The 26,346-nt window shown below is 35.1% G+C and overlaps 3 protein-coding genes across 4 annotated transcripts; all 3 read left to right on the top strand.

Moving 5' to 3' along the window:
* The first annotated feature begins 412 nt into the window (after window positions 1-412).
* Window positions 413-19,123, top strand: LOC113495337 (cadherin-23). 2 transcript variants are annotated; one of them, XM_026874018.1, is made up of 24 exons: window positions 413-639; window positions 8,839-9,049; window positions 9,389-9,532; window positions 10,030-10,178; window positions 10,258-10,386; window positions 10,489-10,707; window positions 10,794-11,006; window positions 11,115-11,939; window positions 12,019-12,214; window positions 12,312-12,615; window positions 12,702-13,584; window positions 13,675-13,860; window positions 13,966-14,140; window positions 14,222-14,341; window positions 14,439-14,659; window positions 14,766-14,892; window positions 15,222-15,397; window positions 15,484-15,604; window positions 15,687-15,853; window positions 15,995-16,305; window positions 16,393-16,453; window positions 16,617-16,777; window positions 17,067-17,317; window positions 18,156-19,123. In XM_026874018.1, exons 1-24 carry the CDS (start codon window positions 532-534, stop codon window positions 18,266-18,268), a joined length of 5,571 nt encoding a protein of 1,856 aa, XP_026729819.1. In that variant the 5' UTR covers window positions 413-531; the 3' UTR covers window positions 18,269-19,123. The 2 variants fall into 2 exon arrangements, with proteins under 2 accessions (XP_026729819.1, XP_026729820.1); XM_026874019.1 differs by lacking the exon at window positions 413-639 and adding an exon at window positions 1,546-1,804.
* A 748-nt stretch (window positions 19,124-19,871) lies between these two features.
* On the top strand, window positions 19,872-21,502 carry LOC113495423 (retinol dehydrogenase 11-like). The gene has a single exon (XM_026874133.1). It carries the CDS (start codon window positions 20,342-20,344, stop codon window positions 21,329-21,331), a length of 990 nt encoding a protein of 329 aa, XP_026729934.1. The 5' UTR covers window positions 19,872-20,341; the 3' UTR covers window positions 21,332-21,502.
* A 2,835-nt stretch (window positions 21,503-24,337) lies between these two features.
* Window positions 24,338-26,266, top strand: LOC113494938 (retinol dehydrogenase 13-like). Its single transcript, XM_026873477.1, has one exon. It carries the CDS (start codon window positions 24,604-24,606, stop codon window positions 25,726-25,728), a length of 1,125 nt encoding a protein of 374 aa, XP_026729278.1. The 5' UTR covers window positions 24,338-24,603; the 3' UTR covers window positions 25,729-26,266.
* The last annotated feature ends 80 nt before the right edge of the window (window positions 26,267-26,346 follow it).

The raw sequence follows: 26,346 nt of genomic DNA, 5'->3' as shown, positions 1-26,346 counted from the left end.
GTGCACGTCGTGTCGTCAGTTCGATTCGACAAGCATTTTCCGACCCACGAATGCTGGTTCTGTAACTGGGTGACTTGTGGATGTGATATGAATGTGTGGGAGACGTTTAAAAGAAGTATGTATGTAACCGAACCCATTACATTTCGGGCGGCTTTAGATAGTATCTGCCTATTCCAGTTTGCAATTCGTGGATGTAAAGCAGTAAATGCAGTTGCAGTACCTTAGACTATAATCGACGTCCTGAAAAGAGCCTCCAATCCCAATACAAGTGGATTCTCAATAAAAAAGATATATCAATGTTACGTCTTAATGCATTTCACACAATACAAGTTCACCGATCATTGGAACCAGTATTATGTTAACACTCTTTGTTTTATGTGAATTTGAATAATACCATAGCAGGCATTGTGGAGTTACAAAACGATTTAGTTAACAATACCGAAGACAATGGAAGCAGCGGTAAAATGTTTCTAAAGAATTACTTCGTTCTTGCAATAGTTGAGTATTACGTTACTTTGGGAGTAATTTTGTATGTGTTTGATGACTGAAGTAACTGTATGTTCCTGTGAACTTGTGTTACCTGAACATTTTGCTTTTAGATGGTTGTTGTTTGTGTCTTGTGTGGAGAATATTTTACGCGTAAGTACGATATGGCAATCGAATTGTTTCTAATGTTTTGAGTTAAAAACTTTTCATTTACTTAAGTGTCTTCGATGTTCGTTGGATTGGACATGTTTATGTCCAGCTCGATTGATTGATTTACGACTTTCTTGCATTGAAGTACCAAAGAGTGTTCTGTTTTGGTCATTCACAGAGTTACTGATATAAGCTAAGCGCATCTTGTGGTTCTATGATATATGCATGGATTTGTATGCTCGAGGTACAGGTTCGATCCCAACGCAGGGAAGTATCAATATGATTTTTCCAAAGTTACTTGGTTCTATCTTTTATTTTAAGATACCACAAACAAATGATATAGGCACCCATGAGAAAACATAGGTTTTTAATATTGGAATCTGAATTTGAAGGTAAAGTGGTGATCAATGCTTAAAAGCTTCTTTAACGGGAAAAGGAAAGAAATTAGTTGTTTACGTGGTCTCTACAGTTTTTTTTTATATTTAAAGTAAACTTGAGATAAAGGTCTGATTAATATAGGCTCAAACAAAAATTCAAATCAGTCGGTAAGTAAGCTCTGATAAATGAATACCGGTACAAGATATCAATCGCCACGCAATACATTCCTATAAACACAGCTGTCAACAACGGTCAAAAAATCGACGTACCCATGTTCCGTACCACTAGCTGCGGTACCAACGACTGACCCAAAAAAGGTAAAATAGCCTCTATGGTAAGACAATAGCACCGGCTATTCCCTTATACCAAAACATTTCTCTGAATGCAACGGACCCCTTTAGAACGTGACCTAGCGGACCTTTTCTCTCTTTCTAACGCCATTGACCTCATATCTCGCATCTCACATCACGCATCTTAAGAAAAACCCCGTTACTTTTACCTGTGCAAAAAGGTTCTATCTGCGGAGGTGAGAGGCGGAGCTGACGCGTTTTTTCCGTCTTTTTCCAGCTCAGGCTGTGACTGCCTAAGTAAGACAGAGTGAGGTATAATGCTAATCCGGTACAAGAGACCGGTGGTGCAAGTTTTTGACAGTACGTATCAAAGTTGGCGGAGTAGTTGAGTTGGTGTATAGTGTATTTAGTTTCCTTAGTGTTATTTATTTATAAATAAAAATATGTAATGTTGAGTGATTTGTGAGGTGCATTTATTTGTTGGAATATCTTTTAATACGGTACGTGTTTTATTTGTGTCAAATGTTGCATTAATGTTTACTGTATGCTTTCTTTGCATAACATGTAAGTTAGTCATCAAGGTCAAAATGTGTCTGGTTTAGACTGACCTTTTAGTTTTTTTAAAGAATTGATTTTTATACAAAAAAAAACATTATTTACGAAAATATTTTTAACTTAATATTTAACAGGTTTTTTACTTCATAATTTATTCTATTCATAATTATGATTATGCTTATGTACACTTTTTATAAACAATAGACCTTCTCAAAAAGTACGGAATTACAATATTTTAATATGGTATTTCTTCCGGGTTTCCTTTTAACTAGTATCACTTTGAAAGGGATGATAAACGTGGTTTTTATCATCAGGACTTCAACAAAAATACAATTCGTTCGAAAACCAGATTTTCAAAAGCAATTTAAGACCATTCCATTTCCTCAATGCAACGGAGTTTATCCAAATAATTTTAAAACGAGTTCCAAACCTCGAAACGGTACTATTTGTATGTCAACGGTTTGGGGACGTTCGAAATATCTCCAATTGAGGTGACACATTGTCACTTTAACTTCAAAAAGTTTGGTCACGTAGATTTTCGTTTATTTTTATTTTTTTCATATTCTAGATCCAGTTCTTATTTGTATAAAACTCTTTCATGATCGGGGCCTATTATGGCCTGAATCTGTATTTTGCTGTCGAACAATATTTTTTTATAACAGATGTAAAAATTATCCTGAGAATGCCAGATTTTTGATATTTAAAAATATTAACAAATAAATTCTGCTTAAGACTTCCTTTCTATCTCTGTCCTTGAGAGTATATGAACAATGACATTTATGATAGGTTATGGACATTAACGTTTCGATACACTGTGTACCAACATGTTGAGACCCCTCCATACTCAAAACAATAAGTTCTAATAAGTATTTTGATTTTAGTTGTTTATTTGCACATCGGTTTTAAACGCCTTGGCCTCCAAGTCGATTTTCTTCGATGTATTATTACATCAATTAGTAAACATCTGCAGTGATTCAAATGTACAAAATGTAAAAGTCTTTATTTTTGTCTTTCTAAAAGAAAAAAAACCTAATATATTATGAAGTCCCGGAGTAATAAATATCATGCTATTTTTAAAAGGCAATAACTGTGATTTTCAATGGAGAAATATTCAATAGGCATAGTAGTTACGCTCTCTACTTACTTCGCTTTCAGCGCTAAAGGTCGCAGATTCGATTACCGAACGGTAAACATTCCTATAATAGGCAGGCCAGGTTATCTGGCACTAGGTTATATTTAGCCAAGTTGGATATGCTATCTAGCTAAAAATTACAGTCTTAGTATCTAACAGATACCAGGAATTTGGTAGCATATCAGCGGCTTTAAAACACAGAACACAACAGACAGAAACAGAACAGTCTCAATTTCTTTCAATTATCTCAACAGAAGGATTTGAGAGAGGCTTTTGCCTAGCAAAAGACTGGCTACAAAAAACTTTCATTATTCTACCGTTATTTTAATCCTGTCCTCAAAACATTCGCGAAACATTGAGATCTCGTTGTTCAAATAAAGTTAATAGCAGTTCACAGTTACTTTCCGAAGGACGTAGGAAACTTCGTATGAATCTATGGTCACCTATGTACAAATAAAACTCATTAAGTCCCGTTAAGGACTCAAACGTTAAGGAAAACATTTTGCCGACTCAAATCTTGCTACGTACACACATATTTTCGAAATAATTAATGAAAATCTTTCACGAGACAAGGAAGCTTGATGTTTTGTCTGAGTAACTTTTGTGAGGATGATTATAATATGTGATAAGTATTAGACCATCTCTATATCAGATGTATCTCTTTCTTATAACCAAGTAAAAGGCAGTAACTATCTAATCAAGAAAGTTAATCATCTCTGAACACGTGAGAATATTTAGTACTGCGATTATGTATTTTCCATGTAATAGGTACTTAGCAAAGGAAATGGGTTACTTAATACGATGAGCTAACTTGTCGACATTACGTGTACAGGGAACCTCCAATATTTCTAATGTATCTTCATTTCTAGTACCTTATTTTCGTGGCAATAGGATCGAATTTTGTAATACCATGTAAGCAATGTGTGGTGAACTGTACACCATGTTAGGATCTTACTCAAACGTGTTCCCACAGCAACTGTCAACATCAGTGTTTGAGCTATCAAGTACATGTGAATGGATTGTATTGTAACAAACGATGTATAAATGCTTTTGAATGTTCTGATGGGAAAACTGTAATAGATTCATCCTGTTGAAAGTTGTGGGAAAGGAACGCATTTTCGTGTTTTTCTCACACAGAAACATACAAAGTTATATTGAATAGGCTCAACAACAACGGAACATCTAAAATGTTTTGGATTCAGTACCGTCAGAATTGATACCTTTTGGAATAATCACAATTTCATATCCCTAAGTACATTATTCGGAAGATCCGGTATTATTCGGGTGAGCGTACAAACATTTTGGGATATCCCAATTTTTGAGTAACCCTAGAAAATATTATAACAGGAAAGTATCTATTAACATTAAACAAAATTCCATCAGACCAAGCCCTTTCAAGATCAAACACTACTAATTAGTAAAACTTTGAATTACTTTATAGATTAAACAAAAATTAGGATCATCGTACATAGAACCTCTTAAGAAAACCGAAGATGCATATTCCTGAATAAAATCTAAAAGATCATATTTAACCTGAGCGCCGGCATAAATTTACTTTACTTAATTATTATATTCGCGATATACTTGCAAACATTTTGGGCAATTCCAATCGATGCCCTAGTCTTAACAAATACGTCAAAACTTGATCCATATACTTAAACTGTCGGCTTCAAGATAAATTGTCAAGAAACGGGATCAGTCCAAGGGCTATCAAGCCCCTAATTACCAGCTCAATATTCTAGGTTAGAGTTGGTATCGCAACTCAATTGTGCACCGACCTCGTGTCACTGAACCTCACACAATGGTCGTGAGAACACCATCATTGTTAGCTCTCCTTGATATAACTGCTTTTTGTTTTACAGGAACTTGTCTAATCATGTTTTATGTCTGTTTCATTGCTTTGAACTTTTAATTGATTTTTTTTTTCGAATGTACTAAAGAGCATTGAATTCTTAGTTTTACCTTATGTTGGCATAAAGCACATATAAATCAATTCGTTTATTGCAATCGATAATGTATCACTCTTTTAGAAACAATTAAATAACTTCTTTTGGTTAGCATTTTTAAATTATGTTAAAAGATAATATTGATACTAGCCGTGTGACTTTTGTTATTTATTTTATACAACTAAGGCTCTAGACAGTGTAGACCCTTACATGTAGTATCTTCTCTAACAAAAAATATATCAATCCTTCTTAATACGGTAAAACGGATAAACTCAGACCGTGATATACAAGGCAGATTCAAATGCAGCACTCTTATCAAAGAAAAATAAAGCCTTGATTCTATTCGCATCATAATTCATACTGAGACTAACAATAGAGGCATCTTTCACAACACTACTTAAGTAGATCAATATCACTCACAGAGAATTATCGCGCGCAAAATAATTATACGAATTAATGCAAGCGTCACGATTTGATGCGTGCCAATAAACGCTGGCGTGTCATTTAGTAAGTGTAAATCTGAGTCATATGTACGCAAAGTATGTACGTAATGTATTTACAATACGTAAACATCTCTTGGTTTTCGACATTTCAGATTTAACATAAAAGTAATTGAATGTTGATTGAAAAAAAATGTTTCTCGTACTTAAATTGTTGGAAATATATTTTCCAGTAAAAAGTGTGGAGAAAAGTTACGAAAATAATTAGCTTAGCTACAGGTCGATGATATACCTAAGTTTATTGGAAACGCCTGTATGTCAGACATTCATAATAGACAAAAGTAGTAGAAAAAAGAGGCATATACCCAGCAATGGCTGATTCCACAAAGATGAGGATAATGCATTTGATAAAGAAATTAGCCTCAAACAGAAAAGACTGCCTCATCCCAGCTAAGGACAAAAAAAAATAGCAAAGAAGTCTTCCAACCTACTTTGCTAAAAACAGACCAGTGAAATACCTTCAGAAAGTCAATCAAAAGTCGTATCATCTGTGCCGACTACATCTGCTTACTCCCTTTAAACCACCTACATAAGCTTGATATTAAATAAAATGTAACAGTTCCACAGACATTCTTGTCTAAACGATTGCGTCACGAACCGCTACGATTAGCAATTGTGATATTCAACCACGGAACGGAGAAGTAGAAGGAATAGGCAAAGAGGCTATATGTACCGCTATTAGGAGACCACGATCAACCTTAGCAACCTAAGGATTTGATGCAAGTTATATCTAGAAGCTTAATCAAGGTAAATTATTTTTTCTACCATCATTTTTCTGAAAAATTAAGAACGAGGTATACATTTTAAGTACCTATGTGAAATGAAAATGTGAAGTGAAATGAAAACTTCAGTGAGCGATCTTGTATGTTTGGGCACTTCCTCTACTTTTTAATATTCCGTGTTCTAACGATCTAGCATTTGTTTTTTGTAACATTACGTTGACAATAGGCCACACTGGATTCAATATCCTTTGTATTATTGTAGACAATACATAATAGGTTTTCTATTTACATTAAGTTGATTGAACCGTGAACATTTTGAAGACGTTAATGTTACAAGGACTGATTTATGCAAAGGTTGAATTACAATCGGTGTCAAAAGACAAACTACACCCTTTTTGGGGTTGCGTACCCAAAAGGTGCAATGAAAACAGTGTATTTCATAAACCGTGATAGCTAGACATTTGTCATTTTACAGGTGATGTACTGCTGTTGCAAGGAATCAAAAAAAAAATGACCGTAACAACCAATGGTTAAGTGTCTCAGTCATTGGGTTCCGTTTTTACCCCTCAGATATGAAACCATAAAAATATCCGAGAAATAGATTAATTAGAAGTTAAACTTTCAACATTGAACAAAACATTATACCTATAAAACAGAAACTTCATTAGAATCAAATACATTTATCAGACAGTACATTAATCAAACATACTTATTGAAATCGGGGTAATAAGGTACATTAGTGGCAACTACCTCTGAAGGATACATTACTCTAGTTAGACTGTCACTAGCGACTGGTGCGATTGAGAAATGGAACCGACAGGTTGTTGTATAACCTGCTCGGTAGAGCATGAATGTTATTTAGTCAATGAATGCTTAGCTGAATATAGACCAACCCCTTCTATAAATGGTCTATTTAACAATCAGTCTTGATAATATTTGATTGTATATAGCTCAACCGAACTTTCGCTGATTTATTTTTATTTTTAACGAATGTTTGTCCGATGTTTTTATTCCGTTCAAACTACATTCAGTTACTAGATTCAGGTCTATGCGCCGCCAAAGGCAGCCCATGCAAGTTCATAGTAAACGAAATGATTTTAATGTATGAAATACTATAAAAGAGAAATGTAGTTTCTCTTTATACTGTTAGCCTCGAGATCTCATTAGCCACTCTGTATTATTGACTACTCACTCTTATACTTGCACATGAAATTGGCAGGAACGAAAAAACACATGGATGACATGGCAAAAGAAATGCAACTCAAGCAATGAACTCTACCACAGTAGTAAATTAATATTACACAGTGACTCTACAATGTTTAAAAATCATCGCCCTTATTCGTTAATATAACCATAATACCGGTGCACAGCACTTGTGCAACGCACAAAAGTGCAACCGCGTACGAAATTAAGAGGCCGTTGTGGAAAAGGGATGTCGCTCTATACCGTAGTGTTCCATCTCGCTTCAGCAAAACAGTATTTACTACGTGGTAGGAGGATCACTGTAACAGTGTATTATGCATTTTATTACGTGTACTAATGGTTTTAGTCTATACGCATGAGATAAGTAGACCTCGACAACGTTGTTGTTTTCATGTAGAGTTCGGGTTATGTTTAATTTTGAACGTTTGAAAAAAGATTGGTCTTTAATACTTTGCGCTATTTCATATTTATGTGTTTTCTTTAGTTTGTATACGTGAGTATGAAGATCAATAAAATAAACAAACTTCACAGAAGCCATTTAGTTAGTTAAGATACTTTTGATGAACTTATGATGTATGGTGATAAATAAACTCTACTAAGACAGACTTCGCAAGAAATAAATGTTATAAACAATACAATTAATTTCGGCGCTTAGAATGTTAATGTAGAAATAAACAGCTATGTTATCATATTTAAACTGTATACATACATAATGTACTACGTAATTAACAATAATTAATTATGAAATATATCATAGTTATAAAGTGAGTAATATTATGAAATTAACATTCTTTAAATATTTATGTATGTTAAAAATCAAGTTCACGCAAGTATGTATTATAAATATTTTTAAATTTAAATATTATCTGTGATCTCGAAATTGCCTATAAAACAAAAATAAGATAAAACGAATATTTTGATTATATAAAATGAGAAAATAACGCAGTATTTATTTTATTATATTACTTATGAAGAATTTATGAATTTAATTCAAAGTTCAATTAAAAATATAAAAAAAAGAATTTCTTAAATGCCAAAGACACTGATCGTATGCTTTCTAAGCTCAAGGTTGTAGGTATACCATTCGATTCGTGACGTCAATAACTTGTAATAAAACAACATTAATATTTACACCGTTCTCACATATTTGTGAGGTCAGACACGACGCTATCCTAGTACTTCGAAGCCTAATACATTATGTTTTGATTGAATAAATATACTTTTCATATATCTGTAATGTAATAAAATTCAAAAACAAAGTATGCTCTAATTAAGACATTGTTTGTCATATTGTAGAATTAATTGATCAATAAATACCTATACCTGCAAGACCTAGAATCTATGAGAAAAAAATATTTCCTCTTGACATTAAAGGAAATTCTTGAAATTTTTAAACCAATAACAACGTCATTATTGCTTCATTACAAAAGTTTTCTCTTCAAAACAAAACCAATAAATTTTTCGTCTTTCTTCCAGATGGCCGAAATAATATTTCAGCGTCGGAAAATAGCCACAGTGCTATCTGACCCGAACCCCCTAATAATACTCTTGGTCTTATCGCTGTTGCAATCATGTTGGTCGCAAGTGATCAACAGCGCGCCGCACTTCATACCGCAGACTGGTGACATGTCACAGTTCAGCCTTTCTGAAGACACGCCAGTTGGCACTCCAGTATATCATTTGAAAGGTAAGTGTTAATCTAGGAATACTTTAAGAAATCAGTCATAAACCGAATTTCGGATCGGTTGAGTCTTGAATCGAACTGTGTGACTCCGCGGACGTCTAAAGATTTAAGGCTCCGGTTGGGCCAAAAAGCTAGTCGATTATTTCGACAAATACGCTCGAATAAACCATTTTGTAACACGCTTTTTAAATTAAATTATGTATACGACTCATGAAATGTATTAAGCCGCCAATCTACTGATGAATTTTCTGTAGAATTTTGCGCAGGCATTCTAGTTCTTCTGTACCCGGTCAAAGCAACTATTCCAAGGTATGTTCTAAAATTACCTCTAAATGATTTCAGGAGTGGATCCAGAAAATGGTCAGCTGCGGTACTCGATATCTGGACAGTACTTCTCCGTGGACTCTTTGACAGGAGTCGTTACCCTCGCCAAGACCTTGGACAGAGAGGAGCAGGCGTTCTTGGAAGTCATCATCAGTATTACTGGTAAGAGGAAAGAAAAATTAACATCTTTAATATTGATAAAAAATAAAACGCTGATTCTCTCTTCGACGCTCTTTGTACTTTTTATAATATCTAAAAAAATACTTACTTCCACACCATACATGAACCATTTTTTGCCTTCAATATTGACAAGTTTCATTCATCAACATCTATTACCGGTACCGTGTTAATTTTACTGATTGTTTCCGCCTGTTTTTTTTTATCACAACTGTAAACTTCGGCTAACTAAGTTAACCTACTTTAGTTACTATTTGCTTTACTTTTAGTTGTGTAAGTACTGGTTGTAGTTAATGTTATAATGACTAAAATCAATTAAGATTCAACCAAGTACTTTCAACTAAAAAAGTCCATACACTTTTTTTAATAATGTACTTTTCGTAACCACACTTATTATTTTTGATTGTAATAACTTTACTGAATAAAAGACCTAGATGTAAAAAGGTTAAATGGTGATAAATATTTTTTTGTTGATTTTACAGATGAAGGAATAGCAAATACAGAACCAAACACGGTATCATTGAGAAGAGTAATTCCAGTTAAAGATGTAAACGACAATCCACCAGTGTTTCACAATAGGCCATACATTGTTAATATAAGTGAAGCAACTCCTGTTGGAACAGAAATAGAGGTAGGATCTAATGGATTTTGAGTTTTATGTAACTGATAATAAATTCTATAATAATAAATATGAGGGGCAATAATTTCAGGTCAACCCAAAAATAAATGTCACAGATCTAGATGAAGGTGAAAATGCGAGAATACGAGTCAAGTGCACTACCAAAGAAAAGGGAAGTGACTTTGAAGCATGCGCCACATTCAGAGTCGTTACTGATATGGTTTGTAGTATACCTATATATATTCGAAGAAGAAAATCTTTTCTTTATAGAGATACTCGTGTTTTCTTTCGATCAATAAGATTGCTTCTTTTTTATTTTCAGATTACCCCGAATGAATATCAAGTGCGACTTTTCCTTAACCAGCCACTAGATTTTGAAAGCAGATCAGCTTACATCATAAGTTTAGAAGCTACCGATGCCTCCGACAGACCATTAAGAGCTCTAGCTAGTGTGGCGGCTTCAATATGGGATGTACAAGATCAACCACCTGCGTTTGTTAATGCGCCGTTTTCAGCAACAGTACCAGAAAACACTCCACCGGTGAGTATCACAAATACTTCAAACACAATTACCTAATTAATAATTTCTTGGGCATAATTCAATAACTCATATGAACTCTGTTTCAGGGTACAAGCATAATGGAAATTATAGCAAAGGACGGTGACACAGCAAACCTACGACCAGTTCTTTTGACCCTCGAAGGAGACTCCGAACAGTATTTTAAATTACTGCCCGATAGACCTCTCGGACGAGCAGTATTGGTCGCTTCCGACAATCCTATTGACAGAGAAAGTGATGTCGTGATGCAAAATGGTGGTGTTTACAATTTCTTTGTCAAGGTATTCACGATTCATTATTTGTTTTTTTTTAACGTTACCTAACTTAATAGTACATTACATATTATTCTTGTTAACTAACAGCAAATAATGAGGTATTCATAATTTCAGGCCACGGAATTAATAAATAACGAAGTACCATCTGACTACACGGTAACAACAATAACAATAATTGTCACTGACGTCGATGACCACGTTCCGAAATTTAACAAAGATGTATTCGATATATCGATTCCAGAAAACATTGAAAATGGTAGCCCAGTTCCCGGTCTATCCATCTACGTGGAAGACAATGATATTGGAAAGAACAGCAAATACGATTTATATCTCAGAAATGTGTTTAATTCAGAAGACGTATTTTCAATTAGCACCGATCACGGCGAAGGAAGAACTCCAATTAGTATAAAAGTTAAAGATTCTTCTAAATTGGATTACGAAGTTGATGACGAAAATCTACGTTTATTCAGTTTTGATATAGTAACAGCAGCCAATGGCCTGGAATTGTCATCAGCTCGGGTTAACATAAAACTTCTAGACATGAATGACAACTCACCAATTTTCGAAGAAGCCACTTACAAATTTAATGTTCCTGAAAATGCAACTATTGGAACTAAAATTGGTGATGTGTTTGCAACCGATAGAGATTATGGAATATTTGGTGAAATCGAATACACTTTAACTGGGTTTGGATCTAATATGTTTAAAACTGATAAAAGCAAAGGTGGTATTTACGTACAACAAATTCTTGACTATGAAAAACAAAAAAGTTATAGCTTAACAATTTTCGCTAAAGACGGAGGTGGCAAAGGATCAACAGCGAGCATTTTTGTTGAAGTGTTGGATGTGAATGATAATGCACCGATATTCGAAGCGTCGGAGTACAGTAGAACTATAAGAGATGGTGCTACTACTTTCGAACCCCAGTTTGTTGTTCGGGTAAGAACATTTTTTTTATGTAATGTTCTGTTGAAAATTATGTTGAAATATTTTTGTTAATACTTTTCTACTTTCATAGGCCACAGATGCAGACGGTCCCACACAAGGTGATGGTCTAATTAAATATACACTCGAATCCGACAACAGCATCAGTCGCAAAGGCAATGTGTTCACTATAGATGAAGAAACAGGAGAAATAAGTATTATTGATAAAGTTGATAGTATGGACACGCCTAGAGGACAATATGAGCTGGTTGTGAGAGCTACTGATTACGGTAATGTCAATAAACGATATTAAAAATATAACAACAAACTACATTATTACTTTATCCAGTAATAAGCTCATAGGATAAAATCTTAAATATATTTCAGGCATCCCATCTCTTCACAACGAAACTCGAGTCTACATTAGAGTGGGAGTTCCAGGCAATCAAAGGCCTACCTTTAAAGGAAACTATCATCACTATAAGTACACTGTCTCACAACATAGTCCTGAGACTACTGAAGATTTTACCTTTGACCTGAATCCTATGAACTACAAAGCGAATATAAGAGAGGATGCTAAACCTGGGCAGAATGTTACTATGGTAGTAGCAAATGACCCTGATGGATTGGATGATCTGCTGACGTATCATATCGTATCGGGATCCAGGGATAACTTTGTTATCAATGAAAAGTAAGTAAATGGATAGAAATCCAATAAGTAAACAATCAGATATTTTATCAAAAATAATGTGTACTATTTTTAATTTTATCTTTCAGAACTGGTCTAATAACGGTGTCCAGCGATGCAAACCTAGACCGAGATATAAATCCTGATCGATATGAAATAATTGTATCTGCCGTTGACAGTGGAATGCCAATACCAGAAACTGCTACCACTACTGTGTTCGTTACTATTCAGGATGTAAATGACAAGCCTCCTAAATTCAATGTTACTGAATCAACGACACATATTTCTGAGAAAGCTAAACTAGGCGATATAGTTACACAAATTGTTGCTTATGATACAGATGTGAACGCGAAATTACAATACAGCATTATGGAACCAATCAAAGCTCTGTCTAAAGCGGGTGTACAACTAAAACCTAATTCACCATTTGACTACACACACATGTTTCGTATCAACGAGGATACTGGAGAAGTTATTGTAAATGGCACACTGGATTATAGTCAAGCGTCAATAGCTATATTGACAATCAAAGTCGTTGATGTGAACGCCGAATTAAACAAAGAGAAACAATTTGCTATGATAGAACACACAATTTACATTCAACCTTATGCCGACAAAAATCCTCAATTTACTAATTCAGGATGGACTAGTTCAAATCCCGTTATATACCATAAGATTAAGGAAGAACAACCGATAGGAAGCACCGTCGTTGTATTGATGGCCGAAGACCCGGTGTCTGGTCATTTAGTGTCCAATTTCAAAGTTATTAATTCAGAAACAGGCTTGCTTCAAGTCGACCCATTAAGTGGACAGGTGGTTTTAACAAAGCATTTGGATTATGAAGATTTGACAACTCCTAATTTGACTGTTACTGTAAAAGCTACTAGTAATGATGGCAGTAGGCATAGTACGGCTAAAATTATAATAGAGGTCATGAACATTAATGATAATCCACCGATTTTTGAAAAAGAGGTTTGTCTTAACTTATTTTATGTTATGATTATCAAGATTGTAGTCCAGGAGAATATTATCTATTAAAACTAATTGGTGTTTATATTTCAGCTTTATAAAGTGAGTGTTCTAGAATCAGTTAAATATCCAGAGCTTATTGTTAGTGTAAAGGCACATGACGCAGATGCGGTGTTGACTGATGAAGATAAAACTAAGGGATACTCCGATATTAGATACACATTAAGAGGCGACAACTCAGATTTATTCAAAATTGATAATGTCACTGGTTCCATTCAGGTAAATACAATGCGAATATAAACGACGTAAGCTTTTTAAAAAAATATATGATGTTTATGATGTTACTATTCACACTAATATTGCAGAAATTGTGATTTATTTCAGGTAGCAGAAAACAAAACTTTAGACAGAGAACGACAATCTGTTCTAAGACTGGAAATAGAGGCAGCTGATATACCTAGTGGAGGAGCAGACAGACTCAAAACCACTGCGGCAATCCTTATAGATGTTCTTGATGTCGATGATAATTCACCAGAGTTTGAGAAGAAAGTCTACACAGGTAAAAGAGATACAAAACACACCAACGAAAACTGATTTATAAAAAGAAAAAACCTGTTACTAAGGCCAGTTTCATTTTCAGCTGTCGTGCCAGAAAACGTCCCAATTGGAATAAGTGTTGTCAACGTTACTGCTTCTGACCCAGACGAAGGTTTAGGAGGAGAAATTAGATACGACTTCTTAGATGAAGGAGAGGCTAATGGTAAGAATTCTCCATTTATAAAAATATTGATAACTGTCGGTATTAAAAAGTGCACAAAGTGAACAAATAAATTATTTTGGATATTCTTTTATTGCAGGGCTTTTCATAATCGATGCTATAACTGGTGAAATCACAACTCACAAGGACTTGACTGGCAGAGGTCGAACGGATCCCTACAGACTGTTAGTTGGAGCAACAGATGGCGGTGGACACACAGGAGATACATCATTATCTTTATATATTGGCGACGTCAGCGCTAACGATGGAGTACCAAGGTTTATTCGACCGGCGGCTGGTGAAATACTTAGTGTTAGCGAGGTGAGAATTTGAGTTTATCTATTAACGTTATATTGTTTTAACAGTAACCTTTGCCCGATACTTCCACAAAACTAGACATGATGCTAATACTACTGTGAATTTTCAGAATGCAACGATTGGATCAGCCGTTTTCCAAGTGGTGGCGAGTGATCCGGATGATCCTACTCAACCTTCAGGGCAGCTGTACTACTCAATACAACCAAGCAACCCAGACGCAAAATCTTTTGCTGTCGGTTAGTGCATAAGTTTACTTTTGTGTCTGTTTGTGTAATAAATCTTTATAGGAAATCATTGCAAAATATGTCGACGACGACCTCCGTGGTTGAGTGGCGCACGCACCGGTTTCAAGGTGTCGCTAGCTCTGAGGTCCCGGGTTCGATCCCCGGTCGGGTCAATGTAAAAATGCACATTTCTACATTTTCTCGGGTCTGGGTGTTTGTGGTACCTTCGTTGTATCTGAATTCCATAACACAAGTGCTTTAGCAACTTACTTTGGATTCAGAACAATGTATGTGATGTTGTCCGCATTTATTATTATTTATTATATGTGTTCTTGTTGCAGATCCCCATTCCGGCTTAATTACGACTCGTCAGTCATTGGACAGGGAACGTAAATCTTCTTATACCCTTGTGTTACTAGTAACAGACAGAGGTCAACCGCCCCAACAAAGCACTAGGATAGTAACCGTTCTCGTCACTGATGTTGATGACCATAAACCACATTTTGGAAGAAATCTGGCAAGTAAAGGATATTTTGGCAATTGCCAATTTTGGGATTCATTAGTATATGATGGGTTATAATAGATTAATTTCGTATATTTTAGGACGATCCTCCTTTACTTATGACAGTTAAAGAAGAGGTACCAATTGGCACAGTTATTGGACAACTAGAAGCAATTGATGAGGATATTGATGATAACGCAGCTATAGACTATGCTATTACTGGTATGAATTCAAATTTTAATTTAAATGAAATAGAAAACTTTTTAAATCGAGAAGAGATATATATTGTGTTAATCTATTTCAGCTGGCAATGAGTACGAGTTGCTGAGGTTAGAAAGAACAAACAACAGTAAAGCGTTGATAATAGCAGCGGCAAGGCTTGATAGAGAAATGGTATCCAAACAGCTGATAACTATCAAGTGCTTTAAGTATGGAACCACGCCACGATTGACTAAATCATATAATAGGCTGGTAAGATGCACATTAATAAACTATATTCCCTTTTTTGTCTCGGGAATCTAGGCATGTTTCTTTAATTTTAAATCATATATTTTTTTAGTTCTAAACTCCATTTCGTCTCACATTCACCTAAATTCATATTTTATTTTTTAGGACCCATCAGAAACCCAAGTGTTAGTAAAAATCATTGATATAGACGACCATCTACCTGAGTTCGAGAGTGCAAACATCACTGTTGGAGTAAGACTCAACGTACCAATAGATACACTCATAGCTTCAGTAAAAGCTACAGACAAAGATCCCGACGCCAAACCTATTCACTACAGCATTGTGAACATGACTTTCATATCACCTATAAAGGGTAAATCTTTAAACAATATCACAGAAGTGATTGTCCTTAACAATATGACTGGAGACTTGAAGATTATGAAAAATTTGATACATTACGCTGATGGGATATTTAGGTATGATTGTACATATTTCAATATACTTCTAACGAGTTCGTATGTTGTTCTTATGTCATGTAAATAATATAAATTCCATGTATTCAGGATACTGGTTCGAGCTAACAACTCCAATGATCAAGAGAGATTTACAGATATTTTAGTAGAGGTAAGTGTCGAATTACTAATAAACTATATGTAATAAAGGCAACAAATCTAATTATTGAATCTAAAAGGCTGAAAAAAAATTATAGCAACGTGAGTGCTTGTCATGGCAACATAGCTTATAATCACTTTTTTGTGCATTTTCATATCCCCTTTTGATACCCCAGGTAGTGGTGGTGAGAGAACGTGATCTCCTTCGCCTGGTGATGATTGGTGGTACCAAACAGAAATATGCCGCGCTCCGAGACAGAATGACAGCCGCGCTTGCGCAAAAAGGACTCAGGATGCAACTACATGACTCCAATAACGCCTTCTACGCCAACCCTGGGTTAGTATTTAAATTATAGACTGATGAGAAATAATATTATACAAGCTGCCCTTGTAGACAATTCTCGTTAACAACGCTATCGCTCAAATTTATAGGAATACTATTTCGTGCCGTGACTCGCATACATTCGAGTTTTTTGTTTTACATTCTGATAGTAGGTAAATAAAAGCCTTTATAAAGACCTAAATTACGTTTTGTTTCATTTACAAACAAAATGTTTCCAAAAAGATCCTACTTAGGTATTGCTATGTGCTATCGATTCATTTTAACTCTACATTTTTATTCTCAGGCCATGCTTCCAATTCAGAAAAGTGGAGTCCGGGGAAGCATTAACCCCGAAAGCAATGAAAGCAACCATCCGTGCTTTAGGAACAGAATTCCAAGAGATTCTCGAAAACTTCAACGTACAAAACATAACTAGCTGCGGAGTGTCCCGGACGAAATATTCGCCGGCGCAACATGCATTGCTGGCTTTGGCTGGCGTGCTACCGTTTGCTGCATTCATAGCCACCCTTGTACTATGTTGTATGCATTCAAGTGGTAAGTTCTCATAACTTCATTTAGATTACAAACGTACTTGGTGTTTTTGTGACTCTATGACGTTCATACAAATTCTTAGCTTAGCTGGATTTTTTGGAGCGTAACTACTTTTTACATAATTGACGTAGTTTACGAAATGCTCACGTCATAGTAGGCAATGAGATACAAACACTCAGTCATGACCAAGTATATCAAATTATGCTAAAATACGTCAAGCGAGACCCTGAATCGAGAGTTAATTACATAGTCTTGTACTCTAAACATATTTGGAGAGTCAAGTGTTTGCTTGCACTTGAATAAAAATACTACTTAAAAAGCTAGCAAAGTTCCTGCATTATGCGATGTTAAATCATTGACCTTTGAGGCCATTTATAAATATCTATATTGCTCAGGCAGGAGTCTATAGATGATGATTAATCATTGTACTTAATTAGATATATGTATATACTTATCGTGTGTTATATTATTTATGTGCATATATTATCTTTGTTCTGCACTATCGATGCCCATTACCTGCAAGTCGCAATGTGTCAAAGTTTTGGTCGAAGAAAACTCTTACTGAGTTAATCTCTACTATGAAAACTTTATTAAAAAAAACAATTATATTCTTTTTTGTATACAACAATGTATTTATATTTATCAGATATATGTACGTATAATATTACATTAACTGATAAGTAAAAATACATAGAAAGTAAAAATAATATCTCAAAAAGAAAATCAAATATAAAATAAGGACAGAATCCGATCATTCCTGTAACTTCTAAATCTCTACATTGTTTGTCATTGTGACCGATGCCTATTATTGTATTAATTTTTCTTTTCTTCCTTCTAATAGCCAAGAGACGAGCTCGTGAAGCCTTGCTGATAAGCAGAGAGCCTCCTCCAGTGGCGGCCAGCCAGATATCAGTGCCAACCAGACTCTACGCTGAGCCTTTGTATACCACGTGACGCAAATGTCGAGATCTAGCCTAAGTATGTGTGATTCGAAATTAAGGGCTCATTGAGAAATATTGTGCTAGTTGTAATACATTGCGAAGCCACGCAGATCTGGAAACAAAAGTGATATAACATTGCCAGCCATGTATTATACCCGCACGATATTTCTCGTACTGTCTAATCAGTTGTACGAGCGTGAGTATAGAAATATTACATTTGTATAAACTTTTGGAAATATGGATGACTGTATAATTGTTTGTGTAAGAATGTGACTTTTTATACGTTACCACATAAGACAATACTATTTATGTTTTCAATTAGCGATATTATCGGGCGATGCATCCAGGCGCGTCCAAAATGTGGTACAAAATTGAGCGAGATGCACTTATACATGTGCCGTAAGGAAGACAGAGACAGCAATATGTTGAGCGTGTCTTTGTGACAAAATAAATTGTAACGTAAGCGTATATTTATAAAATATTATGTATTGTCAATGGCAAGGCCACTCTCGTGTAAATTACTCCTGACGTATTATTTTCCTAAGTCTATGTAATGACAATATTTAAATGATTTTAATAAGTTTTTTTGCTTATCGTGTAAAATACCTGCTGATAGTTTTATATTTCCGATTTTTTATAATTGAGTTCATAAAATATTATAATGATACAATGTACGTTAACAGACTATAAGATAGTTAAAAGCTTTGTAAATGCACTTATTAAGGTTTTATTCCACATATTTTTAATTTAAACGTATTCTTCACTGTAGACAATTAATGCCTTCATCATGTAGAATAAGTTATTAAAAACTTATTTTTTGTGTTGTATATAAACGACTATTAGGAGCATTGGTGTGGTGGTAACAAAATACTTTTAAGAAAATATAATATGTATATAACAAGCAAATTTTCTAACATTTTTTTGTCAGCACACAGTCATCGTCACGCGCCACGATGTGATTATTTCGACAATGTCCCATACATCACAATCGATTTGCGTATTTAGAACATATGAGAGAATAAACAAACTAACATTAAACAAACTGAAAATACTCCTTTTTGGACAAAAGAAAAAATTGCCAATAAATATATTACTTACTATTAAACTACTTTACTATAAATATTACTTTGCCGAAGTTGCCTTCTAAAGGAATTTAACTAAATACATTTTAGTGGGTGTTTAGTAAAATTTTAGGGATTTTACTATAGTTCTTAATCTGGGAAATAAATATACGCCAATAAAAAATATGTAAAAGTATTACAAAAAATGTGTCATGACCATAATAATAGTGTGATAATAATATTTTAATATATTCTGTAATCTAAGTCATTATTATCGAATATCCTAGTTAGTTATAATTATTAGATTTATAATACAAATAAATTATAAATATCTACAAGAACAGTGTAGCTATATTATGTTTTGAATAAATAATTTATTTGTTTATTCCGAATTTACTTTTTTCCCCTTTAATATCTTCCTATATGCCTATATGTATACCTCTCAATGAGGTCTTTGTGTTACCTAAGGAGGCAAAAACAGCTCTCAGAGCCTTTGCCTTTTCGGGGAATCTCTGACCATGACCCAATAAAATCCGTGGCTTCCTAATTTGGACTTCTCTCGATCTGTCCAACGCGTAGGTGACCTTACACTTGATCTAGTGCCTTCCGTTTTGCCCTGGACGACCATCCCTTCAATAGAGTTGGTATCTCGTCCAAGGATTTGGCCAAAGTACTGTAGTATGCGCTTATTATATTACCACTTGCTTAATGCCTGACTTTTGAAGTATTGGAGCATTAGTGCGCAACTATCTGAAGTGTCTTGATAACTTAGTAACAAAAAGTATTTGAATAGTATTTTCATTAATTGATTATGTGATTCGTAGTAATCATTAGGTGAGTATGCAATAATAAACATATATTTATAATCTGTTCAGCAAAACATTTTCGGAAAAAACTATACAAACACAATCCCACGCTGATGAAGAGTCAATAGTACTTGTTTGTCTCTCTAACATCCTTATATTTGAGAAACTACATTCAATAAAACAGTTTGCTTTAGAACAGCACTCAGACACGAACCGACTATGTACGGATTTTTGCTTATGATTGCAATTATTATCATACTGATATTAATTGTAGCAGTAGTTCAGAAAAGCACCAACGCGATATGTATTTCAAGAAAACGTTTAGAAGGAAAAACAGTTATAGTAACAGGTGGCACAGCAGGAATGGGCCTGCACATAGCCACAGACCTAGCTGACAGAGGGGCTAAAGTGATAGTAGCGTGCCCATTCGAAAAAGAAGGTATTAACGCAAGGAAACAAATAGTGCAAGAAACAGAAAATGAAAACGTAATATTTAAACTATTAGACCTTGGATCTTTAAAATCTATTAGGAAGTTTGCTGCAGATATTGTACAAAACGAAGACAGATTAGATATATTAATTAACAATGCGGGTATCGGAGTACCGGGGGACTTCCTAACGCCTGATGGAATGAACTTTATCATGCAAGTTAATTACTACGGAGCATTCTTGCTGACGCTGTTGCTACTACCGCTGCTAAAGAAGTCTGGGAAGAAAGGAGAGCCGAGTAGGATTCTGTTAACAACATCTGTTCTACACAACATCGGTCAAGTGGACATTGACAACCTGAACCTCACAAATTATTGGTTCCGACTTCAGATCTACGGAAACAGCAAATTGTGTCTTGTGTTATTCGGGAATCAATTAGCTAAAGAACTAAAAGGTTCACACGTTGTGGTGAATAATGTGGATCCAGGTGCAGTGGGAACAAGGATCTTCGACTCTGGGAACAAAGTCATAGGATTCTTCCTAAAGTTGGTCATCAACTGTATGTTTAAGACTCCGTGGTTGGGTGCCCAAACCGCGTTACATGTAGCGTTAGATAAGAAGGCTGGTGAAGTGAGTGGGGGATACTTCCAGAATTGCAGGGTCAGCAGAGCAGTGAAACGTGCGTACTGTGAAGATACGGCGGAAAGACTGTGGAAAGAATCCGTGACACTTGTGCAACTGACGAAGAATGAGTTAGAGGAGTGTTTGAGAGTATTGTAAATTCTCAGTAAAAGATAAATGGGTGAAATTAAAATTTCCTTGCTTAGTCAGATGGTGTAGTGGGATTATGGGTAGTTTTGCCCTAACGAACCAACCCAGCTAAGTTTCTGGTCACCGACTGTTAATTCATTTGTCGAGATAAAAGCGGTATATTAAAAACAAATAGCTTACTCAAAGTTTTATTACTTGGGAAGGAAACAAAGAAAATAATATGATCTTCATCTACACAATAAAACAATTTACTTTCGGTAACATAATAAACTAAAACTTTGCTTCTCATGATATACAGCATATTGCAAGTATCAAAGTTTGAAGATTTAGATTTAGATTGAACCCGCAACAAACCTACCAACCTCATCGTTATCTTCACAGGAAATTAGCGATACGCGTTAGAAATACATTATCATTATTGGCTGTGCATATTGCTGGTCTATAACTTCACGTAATTGGTAATTACAAAAAACTGTTCACATTAATTAATTTATTACATCGTCTTTTTTGTGGAGCAATTTATGAGATTTTAAATATAATGTTCATTACAATGTTTTCAAATTACTGTGTTCATAAATCATTAACCTTTAACATCAGGATCCATGGGTAACTGCGTTAATATAACAAATGACCAAGGAGTTTTTTACCCGACTGTATCAAGAAGGTGGAATATGTTTATAGCGTGTACATGTTTACCTATTCCTTTAGATCACTCTTCAGCTCAAGTAATGCCTGCATAGGTTTTTAACACTTGAGATGATATTGAATTTGTAGTTTAGGAGATGTGGAACTCTCGACTCTCTTCCATAAAAGCGTACATTACTTTATAACATCACGATAGGCTCCCTGACTATTGTATGTACCTAAAAACTGTTGACTTGTGTACAAAACCTTGAACCAACCATCCGCCTCACAAGTTTTTCAATGTTAGAGGTGTAGTAGATATTACTGCTTATATACACTTTGAAGCAAGCGATCACGTTTAACAATAATTAGCACTTAATGTAAGATTTTGTTGCTAAACCTATGATATCAGGATTATTACAATAATAGCTACTGTTAAAAACATGAGATTCGTTAACATAATTTTTAATCACAAATATTTATTTACAAAACTACTGTCAGGTTATTTAAGTATTTTTAGGAACGGTCTGAACAAGGGGAGATTTCACATGAGCAATTGGGTTATTCTTTATATTACCGATATATAACGCCCTTAACAAAAATAAAGACCTTTATGCATCCTACAGCAGTACAGCTGGACAGAGGTCTCTTCCCATACAGGGAAAGTTTATGGGAAAGGGCATGGATCACCAAGCCAGCCCACTACGGTTTGGTTGTTTCAGATTCCAAAACTTGGAATCAAGGTTTTCTCATCATGTATTCCTTCACCATTGGTCAGTGGTATCTCAAAATGAATAACTTTGAAAAATTCACATTGGTTGTTTTTCCAATTTGGGATCGAACTTGCACCATACAAATTGATTAACACTCGTTTTATTTTAATTAGCTTCCTAGCTAAAGGCCTTCCCCTTCTCCTTCCAAACTTCTCTATTATTTTACAATATATCATTTAAAGGACTACGACGGAGATTATTATCATTTCCCTGCCCCATGAGTGATATGTGAACATTTCCATTGTTATAATATATTGTGTCTATTGGCGCAGCGAAGTAGTTAATCGTGACCTGACGCATGGGTGCTCGCGTACCACAGCCGCGTCGGGAGACGATAAATATTTTATTTTTATAAGTAAATAGCTGTTGCCCGTGACTTCTTCCTTGTGCTAAGCAGGATTAGGTTACGGATTTATAATTTGCATGATATAATTTTGCGACAGTACCTATATTGAGATGTAAGCTATTCTACCTATCCATTCGTATCAAGCTGCGTCCGTTCTGCAAATTTCATTGAAATCTGGCAAGTAGTTTAGGAGTCCATCGCTGTCAAACAACGTGACATGATATTTATACATATAAAAATTATGAATCCGCCTCACAAAACGCTTATAACGTATTGATTGACTAAAAGATTTTACTACCGCATACCACCTTGAATGATACAGTCAATTTTTGTCGTATTTTAGTCATGTATTAATTATGTCTTTATATTGATTTACAGGTAAGCAATCCATGGTTAATACTCAACACGTATTCAAATGATGGTGATGCTTCGTTTTAGGACAATGAGAAATAATGTTTTGATTATTTTATAGTTTTTATTTTATTTAACGACTCCACTAAGGAATTTAATCCTTGCGTCACGGAGGGTTCCACAAACATACAATTCACATGCAAAAAGACAACCTATAGTCTCAACCAACTGTAATATTCGCCATTACTTTTGAACTCAAACCCTACGCGTTCCTAATCTCATACAGGTTCTTTTTGAGTTTGAAGTGAAGCGACTTGGGAAAAATTTGTACGGTACCAAAAAATCTATAAGGTATTTATTGTAAAGGAAAAAGCAGGAGATCCAAACCTTATCAGCGATTAAATTAATTAATATTAATTTATTCACAGAGTATTAACAAAAAATATTAAAACTTGTTTATTGTTGAACCTTTGACCTTGTTTTGAATCAAATTTTAGATAAAACTATATTTAGAAGGGCCAATGATCAAACATTACTGACGTCTACACATAATACATAATTTTGTGGTAGACCTCAGACACGTGTATGGTTATCCATTAAATAATTATGATCAAAACAAACAACAAACCCATCAAATGCTTGTCAGGTAAGCGGACTAAGTGTTCCGTATCATCTAAGATAAACTGTAGATATAGTACCTAGCATTTCTTTAATGTTACTTATGACTTTTAGATTTTTGTACTCTAATAATAATAACTTCAAATATCCCTAGTAGATGCCCCGTCACATTGTTTATTAAAGTTCTCAAGAAGGCCTCTGCACGTTGGACATGTGTCCCCGTTCACGCCTTTAAAAAGGACCGGGTCTCTTCTCATGAAGTTAGCCCGTGAATGAAAAGAGTTAACATAATTACCGAAAGTAAATAAAGTATTTACTAGACATTCTTTAATTACATAGGGAACTGCATATGTGACTAAAATTAACTTAATTAGTAATACATCAGACACCTACAGACTAGGCTAATCGACCTTTAAAGCAAATTAAGGAAGCAAAAATTTTGATGACATCTATAGTGAAAATCAAACATGACAATATTTATAATAAACTTTGCTACCGATGCATTTACATGTTATAATATATGTGATTAGCAATTAATCATCAAAACGTATATAATTGAAGAGTTTACTATGTTTCACGAGGGCATTATAATTATGAAAATTAACGAAGATCGGCAGATATTGAAATTTTGTTATAGCTTTATATTAAGTTGCCGCCGTGCGTTACAATACAGTGTGCTCGCAGCCGTCTCGGGCGCAGTTACTATGTACGGGCTACTACTGATTATAGCCATTATTGTGATACTTGCGCTCTCTATCTCTCTTTACCAGAAGAGCACTAACGCAATATGTCTCTCAAGAAAAAGATTAGACGGCAAGACTGTGATAGTGACTGGAGGCACGGCGGGAATGGGTCTGCAGATGGCCATAGACCTTGCACACAGAGGAGCGAGGGTCATCATCGCCTGCCCTTTTGAAGACGAGGGCACCAACGCCAGGAAACAAATTATCGAAGAAACGGAAAACAACAATGTGGTGTTTTTAAACCTCGATCTCGCATCGTTAGAATCAGTGAGAAAGTTCGCTGCGAACATAATTAAAACTGAAGATAGATTAGACATATTGATAAACAACGCCGGAGTCGGTACCCCCGGGGACTTCCTTACTCCTGACGGAATGAACTTCACCATGCAGGTCAACTATTACGGAACGTTCCTACTCACTCTCCTACTCCTACCCCTTCTAAAGAAGACAGGGAAACAAGGTGAGCCAAGCAGAATACTGACCACGGCGTCATTTCTTCACATGTACGGCCAAGTGGATATAAAGAACTTGAACAGAACCAACTATTGGAATGTCGTTCAGATTTACGGAAACAGTAAGATATGCCTCATTATGTTCGCGAACGAGCTGACGAAGAGATTGAAAGGCTCGAACGTTGTGATCAATAATATTGACCCTGGAGCAGTTGGTACAAGGATCTTCGATTCCACCACCAAGTTATTGGGGCTTATACTGACGACAGCGTGCATCCTTTTCTTCAAGACGCCATGGCAAGGGGCCCAGACGGCGCTGCACGTAGCTTTAGATAAGAAGGCTGGTGAAGTGAGCGGGAAGTATTTCAAGAATTGTGAGATTAGCTGGACTGTGAGGCGCGCGCAATGCGAGAAAACCGCTTCAGCCCTATGGGAGGATTCTGTGAGACTAGTAAACTTAACTGAAGATGAATTAGATCAGTGTTTTAAATCCTTATAGACCAAATAAATAAATAAATTTGAATAGTTACTACTGATGAATAAACTCGGGTCTATATAACGCTTTAGGTATTTATGAAATGTTTATTAACCGGATTGTGTTGGTGTTTACGAATTATTAATGATACTGGGTTGTGATACGCACCTGCGTTATGTGAGTAACAATTTATTTCAATCAAATGAGTATTATAATATTATCTGAACAATTTGATTTGAAATAAATCCTCTTTAAATAAACAGTGATTTTGTTTTGAACCAGCGTCAAATGAAGGAGGTTCTCAGTTCGTCTTTATTTACGTGCAGTAGAGTGTAGTAGCGTAGCAGTCATTTGGTAACAATGATTTCATCAAATTTGGCTCAGTTGTTTTCGTTTGACGTCGGTTGTATGCTTTTCTTGTAAAATACTTTGTTATCCCTTTTACTTTGTAAACAAGAGAACAGTTTGATGTGGAGGAATCCGATACTTCACGTGGAGATAAATGTTGTGATGGCAAATTTACACTTTCATCAGTTTCTTGAAACTAGTGACTTACAAGAAGGTCTTTCCAGTTGGGTACTCGAAAGACCTTCTTGTAAGTCACTTCATAAAAAAAAACCACCATCTTACTTGAGTTTATAA

This window comes from Trichoplusia ni, chromosome 6, assembly GCF_003590095.1.
Source record: "Trichoplusia ni isolate ovarian cell line Hi5 chromosome 6, tn1, whole genome shotgun sequence".
Classification (NCBI taxonomy): Eukaryota; Metazoa; Arthropoda; class Insecta; order Lepidoptera; family Noctuidae; genus Trichoplusia; species Trichoplusia ni.
This window is presented reverse-complemented; position numbering and strand designations above follow the sequence as displayed.

Excerpts from the sequence above, each read along its gene's own strand:
- LOC113494938 (XM_026873477.1), top strand. The coding sequence starts at position 24,604 with ATGTTTCACGAGGGCATTATAATTATGAAAATTAACGAAGATCGGCAG.
- LOC113495423 (XM_026874133.1), top strand. The coding sequence starts at position 20,342 with ATGTACGGATTTTTGCTTATGATTGCAATTATTATCATACTGATATTA.
- LOC113495337 (XM_026874018.1), top strand. The coding sequence starts at position 532 with ATGTGTTTGATGACTGAAGTAACTGTATGTTCCTGTGAACTTGTGTTA. Across the intron at positions 10,708-10,793 it reads TACCAGAAAACACTCCACCG|GGTACAAGCATAATGGAAAT; the intron begins GTGAGTATCACA and ends ACTCTGTTTCAG. Across the intron at positions 16,778-17,066 it reads GCCTTCTACGCCAACCCTGG|GCCATGCTTCCAATTCAGAA; the intron begins GTTAGTATTTAA and ends TTTTATTCTCAG.